Source organism: Mustela lutreola, chromosome 17, assembly GCF_030435805.1.
Source record: "Mustela lutreola isolate mMusLut2 chromosome 17, mMusLut2.pri, whole genome shotgun sequence".
Classification (NCBI taxonomy): Eukaryota; Metazoa; Chordata; class Mammalia; order Carnivora; family Mustelidae; genus Mustela; species Mustela lutreola.
The window spans coordinates 19874722-19901591 of NC_081306.1; the positions used below are offsets into that span (position 1 = coordinate 19874722).

General features: G+C 51.4%; 3 protein-coding genes across 9 annotated transcripts in view; 2 read left to right on the forward strand and 1 right to left on the reverse strand.

Annotated features, from left to right (window-relative positions):
- The window catches only part of GLYR1 (glyoxylate reductase 1 homolog), a 35711-nt gene extending 17307 nt beyond the window's left edge, over nt 1-18404 (forward strand). For 3 of the 5 annotated variants that reach the window (XM_059154109.1, XM_059154112.1, XM_059154111.1), the window contains 11 exons: nt 719-805; nt 1855-1911; nt 2859-2909; nt 3002-3075; nt 5398-5497; nt 10026-10136; nt 10766-10867; nt 11500-11662; nt 11981-12160; nt 12486-12610; nt 16201-18404. In XM_059154109.1, coding sequence (XP_059010092.1) covers nt 719-805; nt 1855-1911; nt 2859-2909; nt 3002-3075; nt 5398-5497; nt 10026-10136; nt 10766-10867; nt 11500-11662; nt 11981-12160; nt 12486-12610; nt 16201-16275 — 1125 coding nt within the window. In that variant the 3' untranslated portion in view covers nt 16276-18404. The remainder of the gene's footprint in view (nt 1-718; nt 806-1854; nt 1912-2858; nt 2910-3001; nt 3076-5397; nt 5498-10025; nt 10137-10765; nt 10868-11499; nt 11663-11980; nt 12161-12485; nt 12611-16200) is intronic. The other 2 variants (XM_059154110.1, XM_059154113.1) reach the window with 1 other exon arrangement.
- Nucleotides 18405-18834: 430 nt separating this feature from the next.
- Nucleotides 18835-24985, forward strand: ROGDI (rogdi atypical leucine zipper). The gene is made up of 11 exons (XM_059154117.1): nt 18835-18987; nt 19079-19150; nt 19887-19975; nt 20219-20273; nt 20963-21043; nt 21854-21949; nt 23171-23269; nt 23618-23731; nt 23816-23865; nt 23976-24102; nt 24413-24985. Exons 1-11 carry the CDS (start codon nt 18943-18945, stop codon nt 24452-24454), a joined length of 870 nt encoding a protein of 289 aa, XP_059010100.1. The 5' UTR covers nt 18835-18942; the 3' UTR covers nt 24455-24985.
- Nucleotides 24542-26262, reverse strand: SMIM22 (small integral membrane protein 22). Of its 3 annotated transcripts, none has more exons than XM_059154118.1 (4): nt 26116-26262; nt 25782-25940; nt 25592-25692; nt 24542-25462 (listed from the first exon to the last, which is right to left on the reverse strand). In XM_059154118.1, the coding sequence occupies exons 2-4, from the start codon at nt 25912-25914 to the stop codon at nt 25421-25423; spliced, it is 276 nt and encodes a 91-aa protein (XP_059010101.1). In that variant the 5' UTR covers nt 25915-25940; nt 26116-26262; the 3' UTR covers nt 24542-25420. The 3 variants fall into 3 exon arrangements, with proteins under 3 accessions (XP_059010101.1, XP_059010103.1, XP_059010102.1); XM_059154120.1 differs by having other exon boundaries at nt 25607-25692; nt 26116-26261; XM_059154119.1 differs by having other exon boundaries at nt 26120-26212.
- Nucleotides 26263-26870: the final 608 nt, after the last annotated feature.

The following is a 26870-nucleotide window of genomic DNA, read 5'->3' on the forward strand; positions in this document are numbered from 1 at the left end:
TCCATGAGATATCCAAGTAGAAATGTCAGGAGAGAAATTGTGGCTGGAATATCCCACTTGCATAAAGGGAGTGTGATGTAAACTTGGTGGAGGGGACAAGAGCACAGCAGGTGTAAGCTGAAGCAGCTCACTGTCCAGGATGGGTATGGCCAGGCCGTTGGTGAGGAGGTGCACCCCGTTCTACTGGGTCCTGCCCTGGCCTCAGCCTAGAGAACAAGTGGGGCTCTTCGTTCCCAGCTGCTCTGAGTTGGAAGTCTATCTTTGTCACTTAGTAGCTAAAATGCTGGGCACATTTCCTCATTGGCACCATGTGGCTTTCTTAGTGTTTTTTGAGGTCTTCTCTGAAGAGGGTACTGTTTTCTTAATGTTCATTATTGGCCATAAGGACACTTCACTGTGATTTGCTGACAACACTGCACACCACAGTTGGGCTTTCCAGAGACACCTGTCCTTGCAAAACTTGGGCACAAGAAGACAATTTGTTATTCCAAGAACAGAGAAGAAACCTTTGTTCCCTGTTAATGAAAACTTGCCTGGTTTCCCCCTGATGGACAGTCAGAACCGTGCCTGGGGACTGAGACTGGAGTTGGGGTTCTTTTAATGTGGAGTGTGACTGAAGGAAGCAGAGCAGTGAAGAGGTGCTCCCCGATTTGGCGCAGGAAGACATCTGCTACTGAGGTGGCCTCAGTGTCTTGACCATCTGCCTTTCCCTCTGTAGGATCTCACCATCCCTGAGTCTAGTACCGTGAAGGGGGTGATGGCTGGACCGATGGCCGCGTTTAAATGGCAGCCGACTGTGAGCGAGGTAACAAGCTCTCCCGCAGACCAGGATAAGCCCAGCCTCCAAGCTGGTTTCCTGGCCCGTGTGAGGCGCTTTTCCTTTCCCCATTTTTTAAATTGCGAAATAGTACCGAGGTGTACGAGGGGGGGATGTGCACGTCTCCACCCTCAGGGATGCACAGTTTCAAGTTCTATGTAACTTCTTCTAGACCTTTTGGTAGACGCCCCACTCACACATCATTTATAGAATTATATACCCACATGGGGTTTCTGCTCTTGGGAATATGGTTGGTTTTCACAAATGTGGGATTGGCCCACACATTTTTTTCATTTAATGCTTATGCTTTATACACACCTTTCACTATTCACGTAAAGGTTCAGTAGCCCCTTGTAGTGGATGCCCCAGTCCCCTGTTGAACCTAATTGTGAAAGCCTTCATTGTCCTCCATTTCCGTTTATATCCGTCCCACATGAGACAAGACATTCAAGGGTCTGACACCAGATACAGTAGGTAAAACCCTAAGATCAGGAGTCATGAGAATTGATTTGGCCTCCCCTGCTCAATTATCCAGGACTGGTAAATGCTGCATTTTAAAAACACCAATATTCAGTGCCGCTGGGTGGCTCAGTTGGTTAAGCAACTGCCTGCCGCTCAGGTAATGATCTGGAGTCCCGGTATCGAGTCCCACATCAGGCTCCCAGCTCCATGGGGAGTCTTCTTCTCCCTCTCACCTTCTCCCTCTCATGCTTTCTCTCACTCACTCTCTCTCAAATTAAATGAATAAAATCTTAAAAAAAAAAAATACCAGTATTCCTCTTAACTATTTTCCTCCACTGTTACTGGAATAATTTGACAGAAATATGTCTTCTCTTCCACTTGTAGCCAGTTTCCCTGTAGGTGGAGCAGGGATCAATCATAAAAGGCTTAGACCAACAACGGGAAAGTGCTTCCAGGCAGAGTCGATACTGGCTGCCAAGGGTGTTTTAGCCAGAGGAGAGTCAGTTACCAGGCAGCAGGCAAGGTGACCTCTGGTGGAAGTTAAGTTGTTTTATTCAATCATTTTCTGGTTTCAGCCTGTGAAAGATGCAGACCCTCATTTCCATCATTTCCTGCTCAGCCAAACTGAGAAGGTGAGTTGGTCTTTGACATTCTTGATCCTTGGTCAGGGGCTGGCCTAAGGGGAGAAGGTGGCTCCATGGACCTCACCCCACTGGTCTGTAAAGCGAGGCTCTGCTTCTACCGCTGCGCGGAGCAGCAAAATAAGAAGTCACATGGAGGCCCGTTTGTGAATCAGGTGTTGTTACGTTTGAAAGTAAACCCCCCCAAAAGAAGCATTTAAGACTCAGCAGCTGTGGGTGCATCTGCCTTTGGCTCGGGTCATGATCCCAGGGTCCTGGGATAGAGTCCTACTTCAGGCTCCTTGCTCCTCGGGGAGCCTGCTTCTCCCTCTCGCACTCCCCCTGCTTGTGTTTCCTCTCTCGCTGTGTCTTTCTCTGTCAAAAAAATAAAATCTTAAAAAAATAAAAGAAAAGAAAAAGACTTGGCAGCTGTGTGGTTGAGACGTTTGTGGTTGCCTTTGGAGTCTAGGGCAGAAGCCAGACCTTGTGAGCTTCAGCACTCATGAGGTCACCCGTGCTGTTTGGTGGATGCAGTCTCGGGCTCGCTGTGCAGACAGTCTCTCTGAACCGTCAGCTTGTGGAGGGAAGGCTTCTCAGAGTATATGCAAGGCCACGAGTTAGGCTGAACCTTGATATGGGACCTGATAGTCTATAGCTTTGGAGTTGGACAGATCTGGGTTGCGAGCCCAATTGCACTGACTACCTTTGTAATCCTGAGTGTATGACTTTCTGATCCTTAATGTCATCATTGGCAAAAGAAATTTGCAGAGTTGCCTAGATATTTGAGTGAGATAGTGTGTATTCCATTTCTGATGTGTCCTTTGGAGTTCAGTAAAGTTGAACAGCAAGTAGGTTTTCAGCGTTAACACCATACTTTAGGCCTAACCTCTTAGGGAAATTATAATGAAGACCAGTTAAGTGTTCAGTTTAATACATGGTCTTTTTTCCTCCTTTATTAGCCAGCTGTCTGTTACCAGGCAATCACAAAGAAGTTGAAAATATGTGAAGAGGTACGTAGGTTCCACGCTTCCCTATTTTTCTCTTCCACTGGGGCCTTTGCTGTGGGCAGACTGACCTGATGAGTTGTGCTTCCTTTCCCTAGGAAACTGGGTCCACCTCCATCCAGGCAGCAGACAGCACGGCCGTGAATGGCAGCATCACACCCACAGACAAAAAGTAGGACCTTTGATGAAAAGGCTTCTTGTGGTTCTAGTTCTGTTAGGGAATAGGGGATAACCCCAAGGGGCTTCCTTAAGGGTTGTATCCCAGCCATTGCTGGGATTGAATGGAAAGAGAGAGGGAAAGGTGTAATTTTCAGTGAGTTGCCTGAGAGTAATTTGACCTGCAGGAGACCTATAAGTACATGGTGGGGTTGCCTTCCTAGCACACTAGTGAGTCTTGGAGCGGGAGGAACACAGTTTGGTGGTTCTCAGACTTTCTCCTAACTCAGAATCAGCTGGAAGTCCGCATGTCAAGCATCAACTGCTTGGCCCTACCATCCCCCCAGGGTTTCTCAGTCAGTAGTTCTAGGGTAGATGCGGAGAGTTTGTATCTTGGACACCTTCCAGGGTGTGCTGCTGCTGCCAGTCAAAAGACCACATTTTGAGAACCTCTGGCTTAGTAGAACAGTGATGAAGACCCTGAAACTGGCTGTGGTGGGGGCAGAGGGCTGGTGAGAGGTGAATCACCATCATCCCGCCTTCCCCAGCTCTCCCTGCTGTTGCCACTGGGTCCTTCCCACATACCTGCTAGCAGCTCCCTGGGGTGAGCCTGGACTGTGGTCCGCATACCCTGCCTTAGCTTGCACCCGCACGTCCCTGCCTTTCCTCTGGCGATATTTGCAGTCGTGTGTCTAAAAGTGCTAAGACGGGGCACCCTCCTGAGTGCCAGGTCTGAATTCTCCATGTGTATCTCCTGTACAGTTCTTTCTCAGAGTGAAAACAGTACGCCTTTTACTTTATTCATAATTTTTTGTGCTGATGAAATCCCTGATTCTACTGGTTATTTTGGGTGAACAGCCCCGGGGAGAGTGGAAAAAGCAAAGGCATGTTCTATGCTAATGAAAGGGGAGATGGGTGTCACCTACTGACTTAAGGAGGACTGCATAGAGTTAAAAAAAAAAAAAGACAAGAGTGAGGCTGAGGCCAGAGTCCAGTGCTTTCACCTAAGACCTTTGTTGCCCCATTAGTCAAACCATTTTTGGACGTGAATGTGAAGCTTACTAAAAAGCGAAGCAACTGTGTGGTGTACTAGGCGTCCTGGAACACCAGGAAAAGAGAATTGGTCTGCCGTGATGTCGAGTCATAGGGCAAGCTTCCACTACCCAGACAAATGTGAGTGACAGAAGATCTCCTGGGCTTGAGCCTTGGCTGCAGACTCAGTGGGCAAGGGTGCCATGTGGTGAGGAAGGTGGTGGGCTCTCTCCATCCTTGGAGTCAGGCTAGGACAGAGAGCACATGGGAGTTCAAATTCCACCGGCGATGGGGGGAGACCATTTCAGAACAAGAGCCAGTTTGCAGGGGTAGCGGCGAATTTGAGCCCCGGAGACCGAGAATACTAAAAGGGTAACTCAGGAGAAGGCAGACAGGCTGCAGAGAGGGTCTGGAGCTGAGAGAAACCCAACCAAAACCAGAGCACCACGTAATAAGGAATGAAGGAAGAGGGATTGGTTAGTTCTATCCCATGCAAGGAATGAAGTGTAGGAGCGAGAAGACCACCTCTGGGCAACATAAAATCTGTAATAGCGCATACAAATAGCAGTGGTAGCTAACAGCCCCTAAGTACTCAGCGTGAGGAATCAGGCTGCAGGAAGCAAAGGTAAGCAGAACTTGCCGTCTGCCTGCACTCAGTCCCCCAGAACGAGCATGGGCTGCAGTTAGAGGGGCCGGATGGGGAACCACGGACGGGACAGGTTCGGGAGAAGGCAGGCATAGGGAGAATGCACGTTCTGGAGAAGATTGGCTCCAGGCTTTGAAAAGGGTCAGTGCCCGTCTCTGCTAACAGCAGGAACAACACAAAGGTAGTGTCGGGTGTCGAGCTGGGGAGGGAGGTGAAGACTGTGATCCCGATCCCAGCAGAGAAGTTGGCCGGCTCTGATCACGTTGCTTCAGTTCCTTGTCACGGATTCTGATGTGCTTTAAAATGCCATCCGAAAACCTGGCGTTCAGGGCGGCTGACCAGGAAGCGGCTGCAAGAGTTGAAGGCAAATGCCTGCTTTCTCGCTGTGCGGGAATCATGGGCTCAGACGCTCTAGCAGAGCAGTAAGGGAACAAGTTGGAAGACTTGCCCTAAACCATATGAGGCACACTTCTTTATGTGGCAGGCAAGGATTTAGAGAAGCCCAGCTAAATTGAGGGACACTCTGAAACAACGGCATGAGGAGAAAAGGCCCAACGTGCACACACTGCTGCCGGCTCTGCAGAGGCGCTGTGGGCCGCTGAGTGAGCTTTCTGGTGCATGGGGCCCCACCCTGAGCCCATCGGTGTCTCTCTCTTTTAGGATAGGATTTTTGGGCCTTGGCCTCATGGGAAGTGGCATCGTCTCCAACTTGCTAAAGATGGGTCACACAGTGACTGTCTGGAACCGGACTGCAGAAAAAGTAAGTATTTGTGGGGGTGCTTGTCAGGTGGGGTGGGACAACACCTTGACCCTTGGAGATGGAGTGGCTTAAGGATAGGGATCTTCCTGTTTCCGCTCAGCATTCTGCGCAGGTGGAGTAGGAGAAACCAAGCTCTTAGTTCAGACAGGTAAAGCTGTGGGTATATTAGCTTAAGAGGTTTGTTTTTTGTGTGTTTTGTTGTTTTTGTTTTTAGTTTCAAATTTGTATTTAAATTCTTGCTAGTTGGGGCGCCTGGGTGGCTCAGTGGGTTAAGCCTCTGCCTCTGATTCAGGTCATGATCTCAGGGTCCTGGGATCGAGCTCCACATTGGGCTCTCGGCTCAGCAGAGAGCCTGCTTCCCCCTCTCTCTCTGCCTGCCTCTCTGCCTACTTATAATCTCTGTCTGTCAAATAAATAAATAAAATCTTAAAATAAAATTCTTGTTAATTAACATGCGTGATAGAAATTAGTTTCAGACATAGAATTTAGTGATTCGTCACTTGTAACATCATCCAGAGTTACATAATGTGTATATATCCTCACAGGTGTTCTCCTTGATACCCATCACCCATTTAGCCCATCCCCTACCCACTGCCTTCCATCAGCTCTTAGTTCTCTATAGTTAAGAATCTTTAAGCTTTGGGGCCCCTGGGTTGTTCAGATGGTTAAGTGTCTGCCTGCAGCTCAGGTGGTGATCCCAGGATCCTGGGATTGAGCCCCACCTCGGGCTCCCTGCTTACCAGAGTCTGCTTTCCCCTCTGTTTCTCTCCCCTGCTCGTGCTCTCTCTCTCAAATGAATGAATAAAATCTTTAAAAAAAAAAAAAAAAAAAAAAGGAACCTTTAAGCTTTGGATGTTATTATTAAAAGGTAACATTTAAAAACCCTCAGGTGGGGTGCTTGGGTGGCTCAGTGGGTTAAAGCCTCTGCCTTCAGCTCAGATCATGATCCCAGGGTCCTGGGATCAAGCCCCACATAGGGCTCTCTGCTCAACAGGGAGCCTTCTTTCCCCTTTCTCTGCCTACTTGTGATCTCTTTCTCTCTATCAAATAAATAAATAAAATCTTAAAAAAAATAAAAATAAATTAAAAACCCTCAGGTATAAAATAAAGTGAAAATTCTCCCTTTCCTGCCATTACCTGAGGTAGCTCAGGTCAGATGTTTTTATCCTTTTTTGCACATGAAAATATATGCATGTGTGTATATTAGTAGCTCACTAATAGTGAGTGCATAGAGATAGATCTGCTTCTTCCTTTTTAATGGACGCCCTGTGCTCTCTTACTGAGATTGTATTAACAGCACCGTGCAGTCGAACATTCTGTAGTGCTGGAAACGTCCATGTCTGTACTGTCCAGCACGATAGCCACTAGCCACTGTGGCTCGTCAGCAATTGAATCATGGCTAGTGTGGTGGAAGAATTGAATTTTTAATTTATTTCACTTAAACGTAAATAGCCCCTCATGGCAAGTGCCCACCAAAGTGGACAGGACAGGATTAGAAGTTCTTAACCTAAAGTGGTGGTCCACCACTTCAAGGGTCTGTGCATGCCCTGAAATGGAATTCCAAGTCCAAATGTGCACCTTTTGTAAGGGAGGGGGGCCATGGCTCCTCCCATCACGTTCCTATCCGAGAAAAGGTGAAGAGCAGTAGTCTGAGTACCGAGAAACAAAAGCCCTGCAGTCACCAGGAGCACACGAAGAGAGAGCGAGGAAGGACCAGCCTGTTGGGGGGCAGGTGTGGCTGAGTATGGGTTTACATAGTGACTGAGCAAGCACCCTTGTGGAGCTAGATAGAGCTGAAAGGTTGGTTGCTGAAGGAGGTGTCAGAGCTGATGGGTTTGAATGAACAGAAATGTCTTGGCAAGGTAAAAAAAAAAAAAAATTTCACTCCAATGAAACAAAGGCCTTTTCAAGAATAGCAAGGAACTGGTTGGAGAGTCCAGAGGGTTGGGGAAAGGGCACTGAAAGCTGTGCTAAAAGGTTTGGGCTTCCCCTGCTAGGCATTGGGTACCTAAGGTAGAAGTAAGGGTTTCCCTTGTAAGTACATTCACTTTTGATAGAGGTGCCTCAGGTCACCCTGTATCTGGATTGAAAAACCAAAATAGTATATAAACATGGCCATTCTGTCTAAATTTATGGGAAAGCAGGAGAACAAAGCAGTTACGAACCTCGGTTTGGAATCAGACCTAAATCCAAGTCACAGCTGTCTTGCTCACCCTCTCCAGCAAGATCGGTTATCTTCCTAAGCCTCAGTCCTCATCTGTAAAATGGCCGCAAAAGCAAAAGATTAAGGGTGCCGGGGCGGGCATTCGGTTAAGTGTCTGACTCTTGGTTTCAACTCAGGTCATAATCTCAGGGTCCTGGGATCAACCCCCACGTTGAGCTCCATGCTTAGCATGGAGCCTGCATTTTGGCTCAGATCATGAACTCAGGGTCATGAGCTCGAGCCCCACGTCAGGCTCTGCACTCGGCATGAAGGTTGCTCAAGATTCTCTCTCCCCCTCTCCCTCTGCAGACCCCCGCCACTCATATTCACTCTCGCACTCTCTCTCTCAAGGAAAAAAAAAAAATCTTCGACAGTCCCTGTGTAATTTTTTTTTACAGGATCTTGATTAAAAATTATTCCCTGGCATAGTAAATGGGAAACATATTTTCACTTTTTCAGAAAAGAGTAGTGTGATTTCTCCTAAGCAAAGTTTAAAATGTAAAGCTGTATAGTAAAGGCTAAGATGCATATGTAGCGCAATAAAGACACACACCCATCAGCTAGACCGGACAGCTAGGACTTGGTCTGATAGAGGCGGCTCGCTGCAATCAATGAGATAGGAGAAAGGCCAGTCAGTAAGCTATATTCAGAACAACTGGTTAGAAAGTTGAGGAAGTAATAATCTCACTTCATACCCCCTACTAAAGTAAATTCCACGTAGATTGAGAAGGACAACAACTCAAAGTGCTTATAGCAGAGATGATAGAGGAAAGGTAATATATTGATTTTATTAGATATATTGATAACTTCAAAATAAAAACTACCTCACAAAAGAAACAGCAAACAAAGGTATTAAATTTAAAAGGTTCAGTAATGAATAGTGATCAAAATATATCAAAAAGTTGCTGTTGTGGGCTGGTTAAATCCTCAAGTAGGACAAAATTTTTGTGTATTTGTGGGTGCTTGTTATTTTTATTTTTTTTAATTTTTTAAAAAGATATTATTTATTTATTTGACAGAGACACACCAAAAGAGGGAACACGAGCAAGGGGAGTGGGAGAGGGAGAAGCAGGCTTCCCGCAAGCAGGGAGCCCAATGCAGGACCCGATCCCAGAATCCCAACATCCTGACCTGAACCGAAGGCAGATGCTTAATGACTGAATCACCCAGGCACCTCTTGTTTGTTGTTTCTTTTCTTTTTTTTTTTTTTTTTTTTTTTTTAAGATTTTATTTATTTGACAGAGAGAGATTACAAGTAGGCAGAGAGAGAGAGAGAGAGAGAGAGAGGGAAGCAGGCTCCCTGCCGAGCAGAGAGCCCGATGCGGGACTCGATCCCAGGACCCTGAGATCATGACCTGAGCCGAAGGCAGCGGCTTAACCCACTGAGCCACCCAGGCGCCCTTGTTTGTTGTTTCTAAAGTTTGTACTGATAGTGGTTTGAGATCTTGCTGATGATCTTTATAAATTCACAGCTCTAATGGAAAGCCATTTGTCTACATTTATTAAGAACTTTAAAGCTATTTGGAGCCTGTTCTATTCTGCTTTCCGAGACCTAAATTCAAAACATACAGGAAAGGTATTGTACGTGAAGATATTTGTTGGAGTCCTTTATAATTAAAAGCAGGCTACATAACTAACTGCAGGAGAGCTATTAGGTAAACTCAGGTCTATCTCAATGGAATATTCTGCAGCCATCTATTATAAAAGACTACAGTATGTATAGATACATATCACACACAGTATTGAGAGTCGGATACAAAATAGTAGGTTCACTTTATTCTAACTACCTTTTTAAATGCCTTAGAAAAGGAAATAACACTGAAATATTAATGATCTTTTGCTATGAGATATTCTGGGTAATTTTAATTCTCAAGGAAGAAAAGTTCATGCTTTTAGACTCCCAGAAACATCTTGGTAAGAGCAGCAGCTTCCCAGCCCCAGCCCTGATTCCCCAGCACAATGTGGATAGCCTAGGACACTGCGTACATTTTGCCACAGCCAAGATAACCACAGAGGGCTGCGAACAGGTGCTATTTGCATCCTGTTCTTCAAACAGGGAACCTTCAGCAGACACTTTGTTTTATGCTTACTATGAAGTAGAACATCGTTCTAAGCACCAGGTATACAGACATAAGACAGTCCTTAAGGCGCCCTATCCACTTCCCTCAGAAAGGCAGACCACCGCCGCTGGTGTCCCTGGCTCCTAGCCTCAGCCTTCTGCCTTGGGAGGCCAGCTCGGAGGACTGCGCAGCGTGTCTCTGGCCTAGCTGATGTGTTTGTTTGTGCACTGCCTGCAGCTCACGTTAGGATCTGTGACTTTTGCAGTGTGATTTGTTCATCCAGGAGGGGGCCCGCCTAGGAAGAACCCCCGCTGAAGTCGTTTCAACTTGTGACATCACCTTTGCCTGCGTGTCCGATCCAAAGGCAGCCAAGGACGTAAGGATCCCCTCCCTCCCCTCAGTGTCTCAGGTGATGGCCAGGAAAGCTGGCTGGCCTCCCTGTCTTCTCCCCTGCCCATGAGTGAGTGTCTGTAGCATGTGGGAGGGTTGTATTTCCCATCTGGGGCCATCCCCCAGAAATTACCTGCATAAATTCAATACAGACATCCTTTAATTCAGAACAAAGAATGAGAATAACTAGGGTCCCTGCGATCTATGCCGGCTGTCCTCATGTATTCTTATTCTGTGTACCTGGCAAGATCCTATGTTTAGCTGTGACTGTATCTGCATGTTTTATAAGTTCAAGTACAGTAATCATCTTGTTAAAGTGATAACTAGTTTAATCCAAGTAAATCCAAAGAAGCCCAAGAAAATACTGAGGTTATTATTTAAATGGGAGATTTTTAGTGAAAAGGAACATGCATGTATTGTTTTGAAGCTAAATGGGAATAAAGTAGAGGTATTTTTCTCCCTCAGGCTTACTTACTTGCTGCCGCCTTGCAGCCTTAATACCTCCTAATCAGGAAATGAGTCAAAAAAGTAACAAGATTCTGACCTTAGGTCTAAGGGGCTCCTGGGCGTCTGGCTGGGAGCCTGGGCTATTGCTTTTCCCTTGTGTCCCCACAGCTGGTGCTGGGCCCCAGTGGTGTGCTGCAGGGGATCCGCCCCGGGAAGTGCTACGTGGACATGTCAACAGTGGATGCTGACACAGTCACCGAGCTGGCGCAGGTAGCGGCCTCGTTCATGCTGGCCCTCCAGCGTCGTTGGCAATTGGAGCCCAAGACTCAGGCTGGTTGATTATGCCTGAGTGAGCAACTTGGTTACTCTAGAAACCAAGCCAGGAGAGGGGGAGAGGCTTGTAGCCTTGGAACTAGCCTGTCTTCACTTTCTGCTTTCCAAGCCACAGCTAATCTGAACAGCCGTGAGAGGAGAGGTGCTGCCAGGATGGACATTAGGTCGTGTAGCTGCCAGCCCCACAATGGGAAGCAGTGCAGGCTGCCAGCAGGGCCTTTTTCGTTTAAGCGGCCGTCTACAGTTGTTACCAACAGTATTCTCCCTGCCTGAGCTTCTGGGCCGAGTGAGAGGGCGGTGACTTCTGGCCCCTGTGTGTTCTGAGAGTGGCTGAAGCAGGGAAGGGCAGTGTCTGGAGGAGGTGTGCTCAGCCAAGCCATCGGCATGGTCACGCTTGGTCATTGCAAGAAATTCTGAGTCAGTGGGAGTCTCTGGGGAGACCCCCTCTTCTCTGTTTACTGCATAAAGTTCAGACACCTGTTTGGGGGCTCAGTGTGGAGGGCCAGGTGTTTCCACTTGAAATACCCGTGAGAGGCAAGGTCTTCAGAAGCTGTGACTTTCCTTTCTAGGTGATTGTGTCCAGGGGGGGCCGCTTTCTGGAAGCCCCAGTCTCAGGGAATCAGCAGCTGTCTAATGATGGGATGTTGGTGATCTTAGCAGCCGGAGACAGGGGCTTGTATGAGGACTGCAGCAGCTGCTTCCAGGCAATGGGAAAGACCTCCTTCTTTCTAGGTAACACGCCTGCCCACCTGTCGGGCCACTGCAGGCCCGGAGGCTGGGTGGGCCACATCCCCTCTAGACTGCACTGATGACTGCGTCAATCCCGCACGGCCTCTCTGCCTGGGGCCCCCGTGGGAAGGTTTCCTTTGACTTGCACAGTCAGTGCCTGGAAGGAGGAAGAGCCCGAAGGGTCAGAGCCAGTTCTGTCAGGGGCAGGTGAATGGGGCCTCCCCTGGGTGTAGAGGTGGGTCCGAGCAGGGATGAGGGTGGGCAGAAAGTCCCTTGCCTCAGAATTCTTGGAAAGTGACCGTGATTCTCTGCCCTGGCCAGGTGAGGTTGGCAATGCAGCCAAGATGATGCTGATTGTGAACATGGTACAGGGAAGCTTCATGGCCACCATCGCTGAGGGGTTAACCCTGGCCCAAGTAACAGGCCAGTCCCAGCAGACACTCTTGGACATCCTCAATCAGGGACAGTTGGCCAGCATCTTCCTGGACCAGAAGTGCCAAAGTGAGTTGCCTTTGGCCTCTCTTCTTGCATTTTAGTTGTGACTGGGGCTGAGAAACCAGGTCAGGTTGCTGTCACAGAGCATTCTCTTCTTCAAGGGCTGACCGGTGTGAAAGAGTCACCCTCTCTGGTCAGTCCATGCCCTCCATGCCCTCTGTCAGAGGGATCCAGAGACATGGCAGATGGGATTTGGGGGTACTGGCTGGGGACTGGTTTCTTCATTGTCCAAGAGGGAAGAAATGCTAGATGTTGAGCCCTGATGGTCCAGCAGATAGTTTCTTAATTTGGGTCCATTTAATTCTTCTGTTACGTGGCTTTCCCTCCTCAGATATCCTGCAAGGGAACTTTAAGCCCGATTTCTACCTGAAGTACATTCAGAAGGATCTCCGCTTAGCCATTGCCCTGGGGGATGCCGTCAACCATCCTACTCCTATGGCAGCTGCAGCCAATGAGGTAACTGCAAGAGGCCCGATCTGACAGTCTTCCCTTTGCTTTTAGGCTTCCTCCCATCTCTTTGCTTTGTGTCTCTTTGTGTCTCACCTTTGAATGGAAGCTCAGGTCATTGATTCTAGACCGGAGCATTTAAAAGCATATATTCCCTTCTGAGCCCTTCTTACTTGTAACCCTTGTGATTTCATTGACCTGCGGATTACTTAAAAGTGCATCAGTCAGATAATTGGAGTTGTCCTGCGAATCTAATAGTTAGTGATTACTGATGGATCTCTATTGTGGTTACAAAACAGATCCTGTGTGATCTTTAACTCTAAATTTATTGAGACTTGTTTTGCAGCCTAGCAAATGGTCTGTCTTGGTGGGCGTACCATGTGCACTTAGGAAGACTGTTCTCCACTTGTCAGCTGCTGTGTTCTGCCGATAATCAGTTAGGTCAAGGTTAGGTAGTGGTTTTTCAGATCGTCTTTATTGGCCTTTTTCTCTGGTTCTTTTGGTTGCTGAAAGAGAGATACTAAAATCTCCAGCTATGATTGTAGCATTGTCTGTTTTTCCCTTTAATTCTGTTATCTTTGAAACTCTTGTGTTTGGGTTTTTAGCCATTTGTGATGGTCATATCTTCCTGATGAATTTGGCCTTTAATTATTATGGAATGTCCCTCCTGACCTTTGTCTTGAAGCCTATTGCCTGGTTTTACCGTAACTGCTGCTGTGTACATGGTATATCTTTTTTTCATTCATTGACTTTCAAGCTGTGTCTTTATATTTAAGTGGTATCCTCAGTGTAGAGCCTGTCAGTGGGGCTTGCATTTGTATGCATTCTGACAGTATCTGCCTGTTAATTGGAGTGTTGGTCATTAACATTTGTTTGAGTGACAACACAGCACCTACATATGCACTTCCTGAAAACAGTTGGGTTGGGGAGGGGGTTGTTTATTTGTTTAAATAAGTTTAAGTAATCTGCATACCTGCTGTGGGGCTTGAACTCATGACCCTGAGATCAGGAGTTGGGTGCTCTACCAACTGAGCCATCCAGGGGCCCCAGAAAGAGTTGTTGAGAAGGTCATCTTCCTCAGCCTGACAGAAGGGACGCCTTAAAAAAGCTGAGCAGTATTTCATTACTGTAGAGTTACAATCAAAACCATATTTTGTATAAAACACAAAACACATTAATTGATTTATTTTTAGAGGCTGTATCTTCTAGGAACTTTAAGAGGATACACATTCGATTCAAGTTAAATAGAAGTCTCAAGTGGCTTGTTCCAGTGAAGAAGTAAAGAAACACAGTTGTGCTCTTTTCAGACTTGGCCTTTCATAAAGTGTAATCAGTCTCCTGTCCCTTCCTTGTCTGCCTGAGCAGTTCAGGGAACTCACTTCACCTTTTTAGGTTGCAGTACAGTTTCAGGTTCCTCCTGTTTCTTTTGCCTTGGATTCTCTCTAAGCAGTGGACTTCTCTGTGTATTTTATAGAACTTTTTTGGTCGATTGTCTTTAACTGAAGTTACTTCAGAAGGGATCTGCATGTGGCTTGTGTTGGCGGCGTGCTCTGTGATTTCTGACCTGCCTCTGCCGTGGCTCTACAGGACTCGTTGGCTTGAAAACAGACATTTTGGTTAATTTCTCAGTGGAGCGTGGTGCTTTCTGGAGGGCATGAATTTAGGTTCCTCATTGGAGCCCAGCGTTCAGGATCTTAAGGTTCACCAGTCCATTCACATTTAGTCTTTGTCTTAAAAGTCTGGTGATATGTGGTTGGACTTAGAGCTACCATTTGATTGCTCTTTGTCCTTTCTGACTTTTGTCTATCCCTCCTTTTTTATCACCTTTTGGATTATATGACTGTTTTTTAGAATGCCATTTTCTCTGTTGGCTCTTTAATAATGCATTGTTTCTCTTTTATCTTTGGTCTAGAGATTGCAGTATGCAAGAATATGCAATACCCATAACTTCATGGCCCACTTAGAGTTAATATTATACCTGTTCACATAAAACATAGATCCATTTCCCTCACCTGCCCTCCTTTATGGCAAGGTTTCTTAACCTGGGCACTATTGCCATTTTGTTGTGGGAGTGGTCCTGTGCATTTCAGGATATTCAGTAGCATCCTTGTCCTCTAAGCACTAGAAGCCAGCAGTGCCCTCTCAGTTGGGAAGAGGTCTGTAGATACTACCATGTGTCCCGTGGGGCAAAATAACCCCAGGTTGAGAAGCCCTGCTTTATTTTTTTAAGGTTTTATTTATTCATTTTGAGAGAGAGTGGGAGCATGCACACACACGTGCATGAGTTGGGAGGGGCAAAGGGAGAGGGACAAGCAGACTTGACACTGAGTGTGGACCCTGACATGGGGGCCTGATCCCACACCCCAGTGATCATGACCTGAGCTGAAATCAAGAGTCGGCCGCTCTGAGCCACTAACTCAGGCACCCAGGCGCCCCAAGAGAACCCCTGCTTTGGGGAATAGATGTCCCGTGTGTTACATCTGCCTTTGTTCTAAACCTACCAGACAATGTTGGAATGTTTTAAGTGGTCGTATGTATTTTTTTTTTTTTTAATTAAAAGAAAAAATAATTTTATATTTCTCTAATTTACCATTTCCAGTGTTCTCCATTCTTTTCTGAAGATTTGAATTTCTCTCTGATATTGTTCCCTTTCAACTGGAAGAACTTGCTTCAGCATTCTCTGTAATGCAGGTCTGCTGGCAACGATTCGTTTTCTTTTCTCTGAAACGGTCTTTATTTAGCCTTCATTTTGAGCTAACAGCTATACCTGAGCTATAATGGACACTCAATTATCGTGGCTTCAACTGGACTATGTTTTAAAAAAAAGACAAAGATGCAGCTATGTGGGAGGAACCTTGTGGCCAACTGCATTTCTTCAGTGTGCCTGGACGCCACACTGACCTGCTTGAATGGCTTTTTAATTCTCTTCACGCTCGTTCATAATACTCACCTAGTGGCTCTGGAGTGGCTGTCCGCCGCCAAGCACTGTTCTAGGCTCTGGGGACATGGTGAGGGGCTGCCCGTTCCCTTCCTTGTGGAGCTTAACATTTAATGGAAGGAGGCACAAGATAAGCAGATAGGTATTTAAACAAGAATTCTCTGAAGGTCAGAAGTATGAATAAAATAGTAAGATAAGGTGACAGGATAAAGTGGTACAGCCGCTGCTTTATATAGACTGGTCAGGGAAGGCCTTAGAGCTGACTGGGAAGGAACCAGCTTTGCCTAGGGAAAGGCATCCCATGCAGAGGGAAGGGCAAGGATAGCAGCCCAGAGAATAACACAGGGAGACCCTAAAGGCAGAAAGAGACATGACTATAATTACTAACGATGCTCTGAGCACTTTACCTCCCTCGCTCCATTTAGTCCTCATGATAACCTTGTTATCTTCTCCATGACATCAAGGAGTAGTAACGAAGACAGAGAGAAACTGAGGCACTTCGCTCAAGATCAGTGGAGGGTGGCCAGGAGTTGCACCCAGACAGCCTGGACTCCAGAGCCTGCCTGCCTGCCTGACCGCATCTAGAACTACCTCCACAAAGCAGATTGTGTCTTTAAGTCAGCTCTGTGCCAGAGACTGAGCCCATCTCCTTTTTTTCCAGGTGTACAAAAGAGCCAAGGCACTGGACCAGTCTGACAACGACATGTCTGCCGTGTACCGAGCCTATATACACTAAGCCCTCGATACCCCACCCCTGCCCCCCAGTCTTCCCTCTGACCCCTCCTCCTCACATGGGGTTGGGGTCCTGGGACTTAACTCTGGACCAGTCCACCTGTCTCCATCTCCTTTTATACAGACTTTGAGACTTGCCATCAGCACAGCACACAGCGTCACTCCTCCCCTGGAGGTCCTGGGGAGGGGAGGGGTGTCAGCAGGATTGGCCTTTGGGAAAGCTCTTGAGCTGGGCACTGGCCCGGGACTAGGTGGCTGTGTGTTCATACACATACACACACACACACACACACAGAAATACACAATACACACAACCCCTACATACCACACACTGGCTCTCGCCCCAGGATAGAAGCTGCCCAGAAACTGCTGCCTGGCTTTTTTTTTTTTTTTTCCTTCCTTCTGAGCTTGTCTTATCTCAGACCCTTTCCATTCAAGGAACTCGAATCAGCAGTAAGAACTGGAAGCCTTTCCACTGCTTCCTTCCCTCAGAGCAAAGAGGCTGTGGTTATGTCCACATCCCCCTACTGGATCCTGCGTGTGACGAAGAGGCTCTGGGTCAAGATGAGCCAGCACCGACTCCAAACAGGGTCCTCATGGGCCCTCCAACCTCAGGTGACCAGCTGATGAGGATTGTCATGTTTAAGCTACCAATGTGCAACCAACTCTCTCCATAAATGCCTTTGTGAACTGAAAAGAGATTGGCGAAGTTGAGCAGACGCAGGGCTCTGGCTCTCGGGGGAGAGCGCAAATCGCCAGCACATTAGGTGAGCCTCACAGAAGCCTGCTCTCCTCGCCGCTCTTGAGCTCCTGTCCCAGAAGTCACCATCACTGCAGAGCCCTGGGCTGGGATCAGACTTCCTTGCTTTGGTGTAGGGGGAGCTCACTCCTCACCAGGCTCTCTTAGTATTTGGATTTGCATTCCAGCCCTTGGGAAGGGGATCCTGAGGGCCTCCAGGGAGGAGTGAAGAGGGAGGAGAGGGGATCCTTCCTGTTTTCCGTTATGCTGCAGACTCCCACCTGGTTCTCAGGAGTCACTCTAACTGGGTCCCCTCACAGCAGTCTCACCCTCTCCGGCCTACTCCTGCACATGTTCCCCACTGCCTTCCTCTTCATTCCCTCTCCCTCATTTTCTTCCCGTGGAGACAGTGTTTTCTGTCCCTTCTTTGGCCCAGACCCAGCCTGACCAACAACAGCCATTTTTTAGGCTCAGCTCTTGAAACAGGAACGAGTATCTTCACTTCAGCCAGAAGCATGGTCTTTGATGCTTCCAGGGCCCCAGGGTCTCTCAGGAGGGAAGAGAACTGGGCCTGACCCAATCTGAACTATCTGACCCTCAGAGGTGGACCTGAGACATCCTCAAGACCCTAACATTTCTCCTTGGATAGGGGACCAGAGGGGCTTGGAATGTGGCGTAAAAACAAGGAGAAGTCACCTAAAGGATGTCAATGTTCTCTCCCTCTGCTTGGGTTGCATTTTCCAAAGTCACACTTTGCAGGTCAGCATTTCTAGTGAATATACAGAGTGAGACCACACTGGTGTGGACCCCTCCCCCTCAACCTTGGCCCTTTTCCGCTAATCAGAAACCAGGCAAGGGATCTCAGAAGACATAGGGGGAGGGCAGGGAAGATGCTGCGTGTTTTTGGCATAACTTCACTGGGATTTGGAATTCTTTTCTGTCTGAACACAAAGCCTGTTCTAGTCCTAGCTGGACACTTTGGGGGGGGTGGGGGGTGAGGGTGGGGGTGGGGAGAATACTGTAATGAAACTGGTTAGTCAATGTTGTCTTAATATTGTTGACAATTCTGTAAAGTTTCTTTTTATGAGTATTTCTGTTTAAGCTATTTCACCTTTGTTTTGAAATCCTTCCCTTTTAGGAGAAAATGTGACACTTGTGAAAAAGCTTGTAAGAAAGCCCCTCTTCCATGACCCTTTTTTTTTTTTCCTTTAAACCTCCTTTAAATGACAAATCTAGGTAATTAAGGTTGTGAATTTTTATTTTTGCTTTGTTTTTAATGAACATTTGTCTTTCAGAATAGGATTGTGTGATAATGTTTAAATGGCAAAAACATGATTTTGTGCAATTAACAAAAAGCTACTGCAAGCAAAATAAAACCTTTATTGGTAACGCAACTGTGACTGATTACCTTAGCAGTGGCCACTACCTGCACCCAGACCCTCCACGCCCAGCGGTGGAGGGAGGAGGGTCGGGAGCGCCCGAACAGCTCAGCCGGCCGGTTCTTCCCAGCCGCAGAGCTCAGGGCGCGGAGGGCACGGAACAGGCCGCCCTGCCTGCCAATCGCCGGACGCGGCGAGAACAAGCCGCCCGTTGGCCAATCAGTGGGCGCAAGCGGAGCAGGGCGCCGTATCACTGCCGGGAGGGGGCGGGATAAGTGTCCGCCGCGCTCCAGCGGGAGCGGCGCCCGCGGTAGGTGCCCGCGGCGGTTTGGGAGAGGCGGCGCAGGCGGGTTCGCGCAGTCGCCAGTCTCGATTCGCAGCCCCCGCTCGGCTGGTCTGAGGCGGGGGAGGGGGCCCGGGATCGGGGCGGGCGCGCGCGCAGCCAATCGGCGGAGGGGGTGGGCCAGCGCGCCGCGGGCGCACGGACGGCGGGTGGACCGAGCCTCTGGCGGACCGCTGGCGGGTGGCGGTCCCTGGGTGGCGAGCAGCGGCGATGGCGACCGCGATGGCAGCGACGGCGGCGGAGCGAGCGGTGCTGGTGAGGCGCGCGGACGGGGTGGGACAGGGTGGGGTGGGGCGGGGCGGGGGCCCGCGGGCCCGGGCGACTGACCGCTGGCCTGTCTCCGCAGGAGGAGGAGTTCCGCTGGCTGCTGCACGACGAGGTCCACGCCGTGCTCAGGCAGCTGCAGGACATCCTCAAGGTAAGGCTTCTGGCGGGCCGGCCCGGCTGCGGCTCCTTCCCGGGGCGCCGCGCCTGCCTCCCGAGCGCCTGCTGTGGACGCGACGCGCGTTGTGCAGACCAGGCCCTGCCCCAGTGGACTTGGCGTACGGTGGAGGCACCATTATGTGATTGCCCACTTAATCACGAGCAGCCGTGTGAGCGTGGTGGGGTGGGCCTGGAATGAGCCCCTGGCTGGGGGGGTCTGGGCGGTCAGGGTTGGGTTCAAGGAAGGCTTCCTTTAAAGCTGTGATCTCAAGGTCTTCAGCACCTTACTCAACCTCATGGGGCCTCCTTTTCGCAAGAACGAGATTGCAGTACTGGCGTCACAGGGCTGTTGTGAAGACAAGTCAACTCACAAAAATGTCCGGGCATTGCCTGCTATCGCCAGAATTTCTAGTTACCATGAGTTCCGTCCTTCCCTGACTCTGCTCCCCCACATTGGAGCATCTTAACCCAGCCTGGAGGTCATCTCTGTTCTATATCCCTGAGTTGGGCAGTTGGTAGGCATCCAGGGAATGTGAAAGGAACAGCTATCCACTCTGGTAGGACCTGAAACTCAGGTGGTGGGGGAAGGGCCAGAGAAATGGGAAGGTGCCCTGGAGGTTAGAAAACTAGCCTACTTTGTCCCTCCCCTAGCCAACCCAGGAATGGGGCTTCTGGAAAGAGAGGTGAGCTGGATTGGGTCAACTTTACTCCACTCCCCTCTGCCCCTCCAGGAGGCCTCGCTCCGCTTCACTCTGCCATGCTCTGGTGCAGGCACCGAGGGGCCTGCCAAGCAAGAGAACTTCATCCTCGGCAGCTGTAGGTGAGCCAGGGCTGAGCAGGAACAGGAGGGATGGACTGCTTGTGAGGGGGACACCTGGGATATTCTCTAGGGGAGGCTGTACTGCCAAGACCCTGCCATGCAGATTGATTTCAGCCCCAACATGTAGAGGGTGTGCTGTGGGGCAGCCTGGGCCATCCTGTGACAGCAGGGGCAACCTGCTGGGAGGGTGAGGTGGTGGGAAAGGGCAGCCGCAGGCACTGCTCTGACCCCCGCGTGTTGCAGCACAGACCAGGTGAAGGGCGTGCTGACTCTGCAAGGGGACGCGCTGAGCCAGGCGGTGAGTCCCCCAGCCCCTCTTCCCTTTCCCTGCTGCTGGAGGATCCAGTGGGGAAGAGTGTGGGGGCCTCCTGCTGAGCTTTGCCTTTACCTGTTGGCTTTGTGGCCCTGGGTAGGATCCTTGACCTCTCTGTGCCTCAGTTTCCTCATTTGTAAAATAACAACCCACCCCACTAAACCTCCTCTGGAATTGGTGTGTGTCTTCAGTGAGAGGTGCAGGAAGGGGGATGCTTTGCACACGGCCTAGCCCTGAGTCTGGGCCCAGTGAAGCGTGGGCATTGGAGGGATTAGGCTGGCCCCAATTCAAAGTGGAATCAGCCAACATCTGAGCTCCGTCTGTGCTAGGCACCGAGATATGGGGGAAGGTGCCTCTCCTCCAGTAGTGGGTGTTCAGTCCATTGGCCTGTACCCATGCTCCCTTTCTGCCCACAGTCACACCACCTCCTCCCAGCTTCCCCTTTCTGTCTCTGTTCCCTTGCATTTCTTTGTGGTTCCTTTTGGGCTTGAGTTCCTGTCTCCTGACCTCCCTGTTCACACCCCAAGTGCCAGGGAGGATGGGAGACTTTCTGCCCTGTGGATTGGCTGGGGCCTGAGCTACCACACTCGTGCCATGTCTGCTCCCTGCTCAAGGGCTCAGAGTGGCCATAAGCAGGAGAGGGGTCCTCCTGCTTATACGCTCTTGCTCGTCAGGACGTGAATCTGAAGATTCCCCGGAACAACCAGCTACTGCACTTTGCCTTCCGAGAGGACAAGCAGTGGAAGCTGCAACAGGTAATCAGGCCCTTTTCCTGCCAGGGCTCAAGCCACAAGGGCAGGCAGGGGCAGGCCTGAGTGGCACTGAGGCCTCCTGGGGTGGCCAAGGGGGATTTAAGGCTGCCGCAAGCCTGGGAAGTTGTTGCCTAGCAGCAAAGCTGGGGCAGGCAGTGCCTGGGACTCCAGAGTCTAGCCTGGAGGGAGGTGGGAACCTGCTCTGTCTGTAGGCCTCTGGGCCCCAGTGGGAAACACAGGGAACTCCCCTTCACAGAGCCTCCAGGGGCTTCCAATGGCTCCTGGGGACAAAGTCCACACTCCTCTGTGATTGGACCCTGCCCCTCCACCTCAGGGCCTTTGCCCATGCTCATCGCTGTGCCTGGAGGCCTCTCACTGCTTTATTCTTCACTGGGTGATGCTCAAGAGGCACTTCCCTTGGGCCTCCGTTGACATCCATCTAAAGAGGCTCCTCCTCCCCCAGCCTGCAGAGTCACCCTTTTGTCCTTACGCAAGTCACTCAGTGTGTTGTCCTCTTGTGCCTTTGCTCTGCTATTATCTGTCCTCCTTTAGAAGGTGAGCTGTGGCAGGCCTGCCGGTCTGTGCCGTATGCCCAGCACCCAGGCAGGGCCTGGCTTTCAGTGAGCACAGAGAGGACAGCTGGTGGAGAGGGGCAGGCAGCTGAGACCAACCCCAGCCCTCCCAGGAGGACAGTCCATCAGAGTGAGGCCCTGTAATCGGGGGCCCTGGACACTGTGGCTACTCTGAAGTTGGCTTCTCTTCCTCCTGAGGCCCAGCCCACTGACCTTGCAGTGGGCTTTTTTTTTTTTTCAGATCCAGGATGCCAGGAACCACGTAAGCCAGGCCATTTACCTCCTCGCCAACCGGGATGAAAGCTACCAGTTCAGGACAGGAGCAGAGGTCCTCAAGGTGAGCTGCCTGCAGGAGCAGGAGAAGCAGGATCCCTACTCCTAGTCCTGACCCCTGACCAGGCCCCTGGAGAGCTCTGCGCCCAACAGCCTCAGGTGCAGCCAATGGTCGCCCCATCAGCTCTCGATAGATGTGTGTATGCAGTCAGTCAAATGACTCACAGACCTGGCTCTGATCCCAGGGCTCCACTGAGCTGTGCAGCCCCAGGTTACTCTCTTAGCCATTCTGTGCCTCAACAGCCTCACCTACAAAAGGGTGCCATGGTGTCGTGACTGGCAGTTGTGATGATGCAGGCAAAGCAGCCCCTGGCAAATGCTCAGGAAGTAGTAGCCCTCCTAGACGGACAGAAAGCCTTGTAATTCGCAAAGTGAATTCACATGGTGTGGAGGGGTGGGCTGCATTGACACGCCTCAGATTCATGCTTTAGCTCTGTCCCTGACTTAGGTGATTCAGTTGCCCTCTTTGGACCTCTGGGTCCTCTATGAAAACTTACAACTAGATGAACTGAGGTCCCTCCCAGTACATCTAGGACACCCAGTCCACCACCCTGGGTGTAGGCGGTGCAGCCCCCAGGCCTCCACCCAAAATTTCCCTTTCCTAGAAGCCAGGTCACCCCCAGTCCCATTCCCATGACAATATCTGGAAGCAGTGGAAATTGGGGCTCTGAGGAGTTCTGGCCAGAGCTTTGGTCTTGTCAAAGGAAAAGGATGAGTTCCAGATGGTTCCACCATTGAATAGCTATGTGACCTTACCACTTTGGAGCTTTACTTTTGAAAACGGGGCTGGTGCCCACCTTAGGACCTCAACTTACCCATCCTATCACCTCCTCCAGGAAGCCTCCCTTGGCTCCTTGCACCCAGCCTGGATTAAGGCCCCTTCCTCTAAGCTCCTTCACTGCCTGCAACCCCATCCACAAAGCCCTCATGCCCCTGAGAGTAACTCCAGGGAGCTTCCGTCTTCCATTCCCCATTGGACCAGCACCCGGGACCCCATGCGGTAGAACTTCCTGTGCAGATGGTCAACAGTGCAGACATCCTGTCTCCCGCCCGCAGCTGGAGCCCAAACATCTGCCCCTTAAACAAGCCCCACATGATGGGGGTTCAGGCCGTGAGAGTGGGACCACACAGGCAGGAGCTGGGCGCTACCATGACTTGGTCCTTCCCTGATGTGAGAGGGTGGGGGCTGCCCCCGCAGCAGCTGTGACCAGCCACCTCCCCGCAGCTGATGGACGCTGTGATGCTGCAGCTGACCAGAGCCCGCAACCGGCTCACCACGCCAGCCACCCTTACTCTGCCTGAGATCGCTGCCAGTGGCCTCACGGTCAGTGCCTTAGGCCAGCCCCTGCTCCGGGAGAGGGAATCCCCACCAAGGAGCCCAGCTTGCCCCTGGGAGGGACACAGGGGTGTGATGGGGTCCTGGAAACCCCAAACTGTTGTCAGTTGAAGGCATAGGTCTATGCAGTTTTCTGGGCCTCCATCTTGCATCCCCCAAATACCCCGGGTCTGGGTCAGTGGTTCCCAAGCCTGGTGCAGGAAGCTCCCCGGAGTACCTGGGAAGAGTTTGGAAGCCCCCGTCCATGGGCTGGGACATAAGGTCCCCCAGGCAGTCCTGGGGAAGCTGTGCCTGCCTGGCCCTCATGCCACCGGCTTGCCCGGTCCCTGTCCCCAGCGGATGTTTGCCCCAGCGCTGCCCTCCGACCTGCTCGTCAATGTCTACATCAACCTCAATAAGCTCTGCCTCACCGTGTACCAGCTGCACGTCCTGCAGCCCAATTCCACCAAGGTGAGGAGGACCCCACTCGCCCCCTCACCCCTAAGTGCCTTGCAGCCTCTCGGGCCTGACTGGGTCTGATGCTCTTCTGCTTAGAACTTCCGCCCCGCTGGAGGCGCCGTGCTCCACAGCCCCGGGGCCATGTTGTAAGTATGGTGCCCTGCAGCTCCCTGCCCGCCCCAACCTTCCACATCTTGGGGGCCGGGGGGCCAGGCTAATCAGGCCACCCCCAGGGACCCTCCTTTTCTCCCTCCAGCGAGTGGGGCTCCCAGCGCCTGGAGGTGAGCCACGTGCACAAGGTGGAGTGTGTGATCCCGTGGCTCAACGACGCCCTAGTCTTCTTCACTGTGTCCCTGCAGCTCTGCCAGCAGCTCAAAGATAAGGTGGGCTGTGGGGACTGTGGGTGCGGGGCAGTCCTCTCAGACAGATGGGGCCAGCAGATACTAGGCTACTAAGTCATTTCATTTTGGAGGGATTCCAGGGGCTCTTGTCACACTTCCAAAGCACCCTCAAATCTTCAGGTTCTCTGTACCTTCTGCACACACGAGCAGATGGGCCACGGTGTTGCTGAGCAGCAATACCCTCTCCCTGACACATTGCCCCCGAACGACCTTGAACCTGGGTCACAGGCTATAGTAGGGGCCAAGCCACCTAATATCTCCACTTACCATGTCCCCCCTCCTCTCTCCCTAGATCTCCGTGTTCTCCAGCTACTGGAGCTACAGGCCTTTCTGAACAGAGCACCCAAGAGCCTGACCCCCAGGGAAATGGCCCCTGTCCCCCTCACCCATCCCCCCCAGGAACGTTGGCCAGAGCCAGAACCAGGCAGCATGGGCTATTATTTATTTCTCTTTGCCCCATCCTGCCCATCACATTTGCACAGATTGAAATGAGCACTGGAAGCACGGAGAGACAGGGATGCTGGCTTGCTTTTTCTTTTACGGGGGGGTGGTCAGGAAGGCAGAGCCCAGAGGTGGCCCACATTCCAAACCCTGCCCTCCCTTCTCAGCGGGAACCTTTGGACTTGGGGTGGCGCCAGGCCCAGGGCTCTCCTCCTCCTTCCTCTTTCTGCCTTCTGACCTGCCCCAGGATGGTGACGGGCAACCGTACTCTCCCCTCTGTTGGAGGGTGAGGAGTGGGCAAGGGCCCTAAGCTGGGAATCAGGAGGGCAGACAGAACCATCCACGGCCTCGCTGTGGTGCCCTTGAATGTGTTTGCTCCGCATCCTTGACAAGGCCTCCAGGAAATAAAGATCATCTGACTTTACCTGGAGCGTCTTGTCTGTCTGTCTGTCTATCTATCTTAGTGAGGACCAAGTTGGGGATCCCTGATCATTAGCACCTGGGTGGGATACCCAACGACGGAGCCCCTGGCCTCCTGTCCCACCCTTGAGGGGGTCCTCCAGGCTGCCAAGGGACTGAGTGGGCTGGGGACAAGGTTTCGGCCTCATGGTTCGGGCCACTGAGTTGGAGCCCAGCTTCCCCTCCTGTCAGCAGTAGCTGTGTGACCTAGAGCGACCGTCCAGCCCGCTGAAAGCCGTGGGGGAGCAGGTGGGCTTCGGGAGAAAGCAGTGAGTGCCAACACGGCCCACCCCTTGAAGGGAAGCTCAGAACACACTCCAGACTCAAGTTCCAGACAACCAAGTCATCAGCACTGTTGCCAGCAGGACACACGGATGGGGGGGATTGGGGGCTCGCTGCGTTAAGGTTCCAGGGCCAAGTTATCCACTCCCCTGCGGTGTTCCTGCAAAAGAAGCAGGGGGCTGGCCGGGCTTTCTTCGTGTGTGCCCAGCTGGCCCCTCTCCACAGGAGCCCCAGCAACCCCCTCTCCACAGTGCAGTTCCAGGCTGCTGCCTCCGCTGGCGGGCCTCACCTTCCCGGGGCTCACCTTCCGGGGTCTGGAGGCGCGGCGGCTGCAGCAGCTGTGGCAGCAGCAGTGGAGACAGACTAGCAGCAGCAGGAGCAACACGGTGCCTGGGGGTGGAATGGGTGTCCAGATAAGGCCCTCGGCCAGGCCTAGGACAGGAGGCCAAGGAGGGGCCAGAGGCCAGGGCCACACTCACCAAGGAAGATGAGGAAGATGATGAAGGCAGCAGTGTCCCAGTTGGACTGGAACAGCTCACCGCTCCGGAGTTTCCCCAGCACTTCCTGGGCTGTGGTCTCCAGCTCTTTCTCCAGGTCTTTTGCCAAGTCCATCTCCACTCGAGGCCTCTGGGTGCCACCTGCCCCGGCCCCCCAGGGCTGCCTCAGAACCCTGTTCTCTGGGACTGGGCGGCATCCAGGCCTCCTGCAGTCCAGCCCCTGCCCTGCCCTGCGCCTGCCCCCTCCCACACCACCCCTCAGCCCCTGCCCTGTCCCTTCCCACTCCCCCCGGGCAGCCCCACCCCAGACCCCCACCAGCCTCCGAGCTCCCCCAGCCAGGCAGGTCCCAGGTCCTGAAAACACCAACTATTTCCTGCTTCCGGATCCGCGATAGGTGCCGCCTGAGGCCCTGGCACCTTGGCAACCGGTCCCACCCTTCCCAGGGGGCGGCCAGACTCCAGAGGGCGGGGCCTGTGCCCTAGCAGGTGTGCTCACAGCCACCCCGCAGCAGCAGGTGCTGCAGGACCCACGGAGGGCGCCACGGGCCCCGAAACCCTCTTCCTTCCGGGATTTTTCATGTTTTTTCAGTAGACCAGACAAGCAGCCTGGAACACAGTGTGCCCTGGGCCGTTGTGGACTTCATGAGTGAAGACGGGAGGGAGGGAAAGGTGGTTTCCATTCCACATCCCACATCCCTTTCCATTTCCACATCCAAATGCAGGTGGCATTTACCAGCACCGTACTAGGAGTCTTCTGTGTCCGTATTTGCTGTATTCTAATCTTCACATTAATCCTGAAGAGAAGATGCTTGTCCTCTCAAACGAGCTCTTCCCCCGGGACTTGGGGACCTGCGGGCCTGACAGTGACCACAGAGGCAGCTCTCACTCTCCCTTCCTTCAGCACACACACATCCCAGGCCCACCAAGGGCCCAAGACTGCTCAGCACTTGAGGTTGGCCCTGCCCCAGGTGGACACATTTCTGGGGCTTGTGGTCTAGCAGGGGACAACGTCTCAGCTAGGCTGAGGACCAAGCAGACCGCTGTACATCCACTACCAGATGTGTCCTTGTG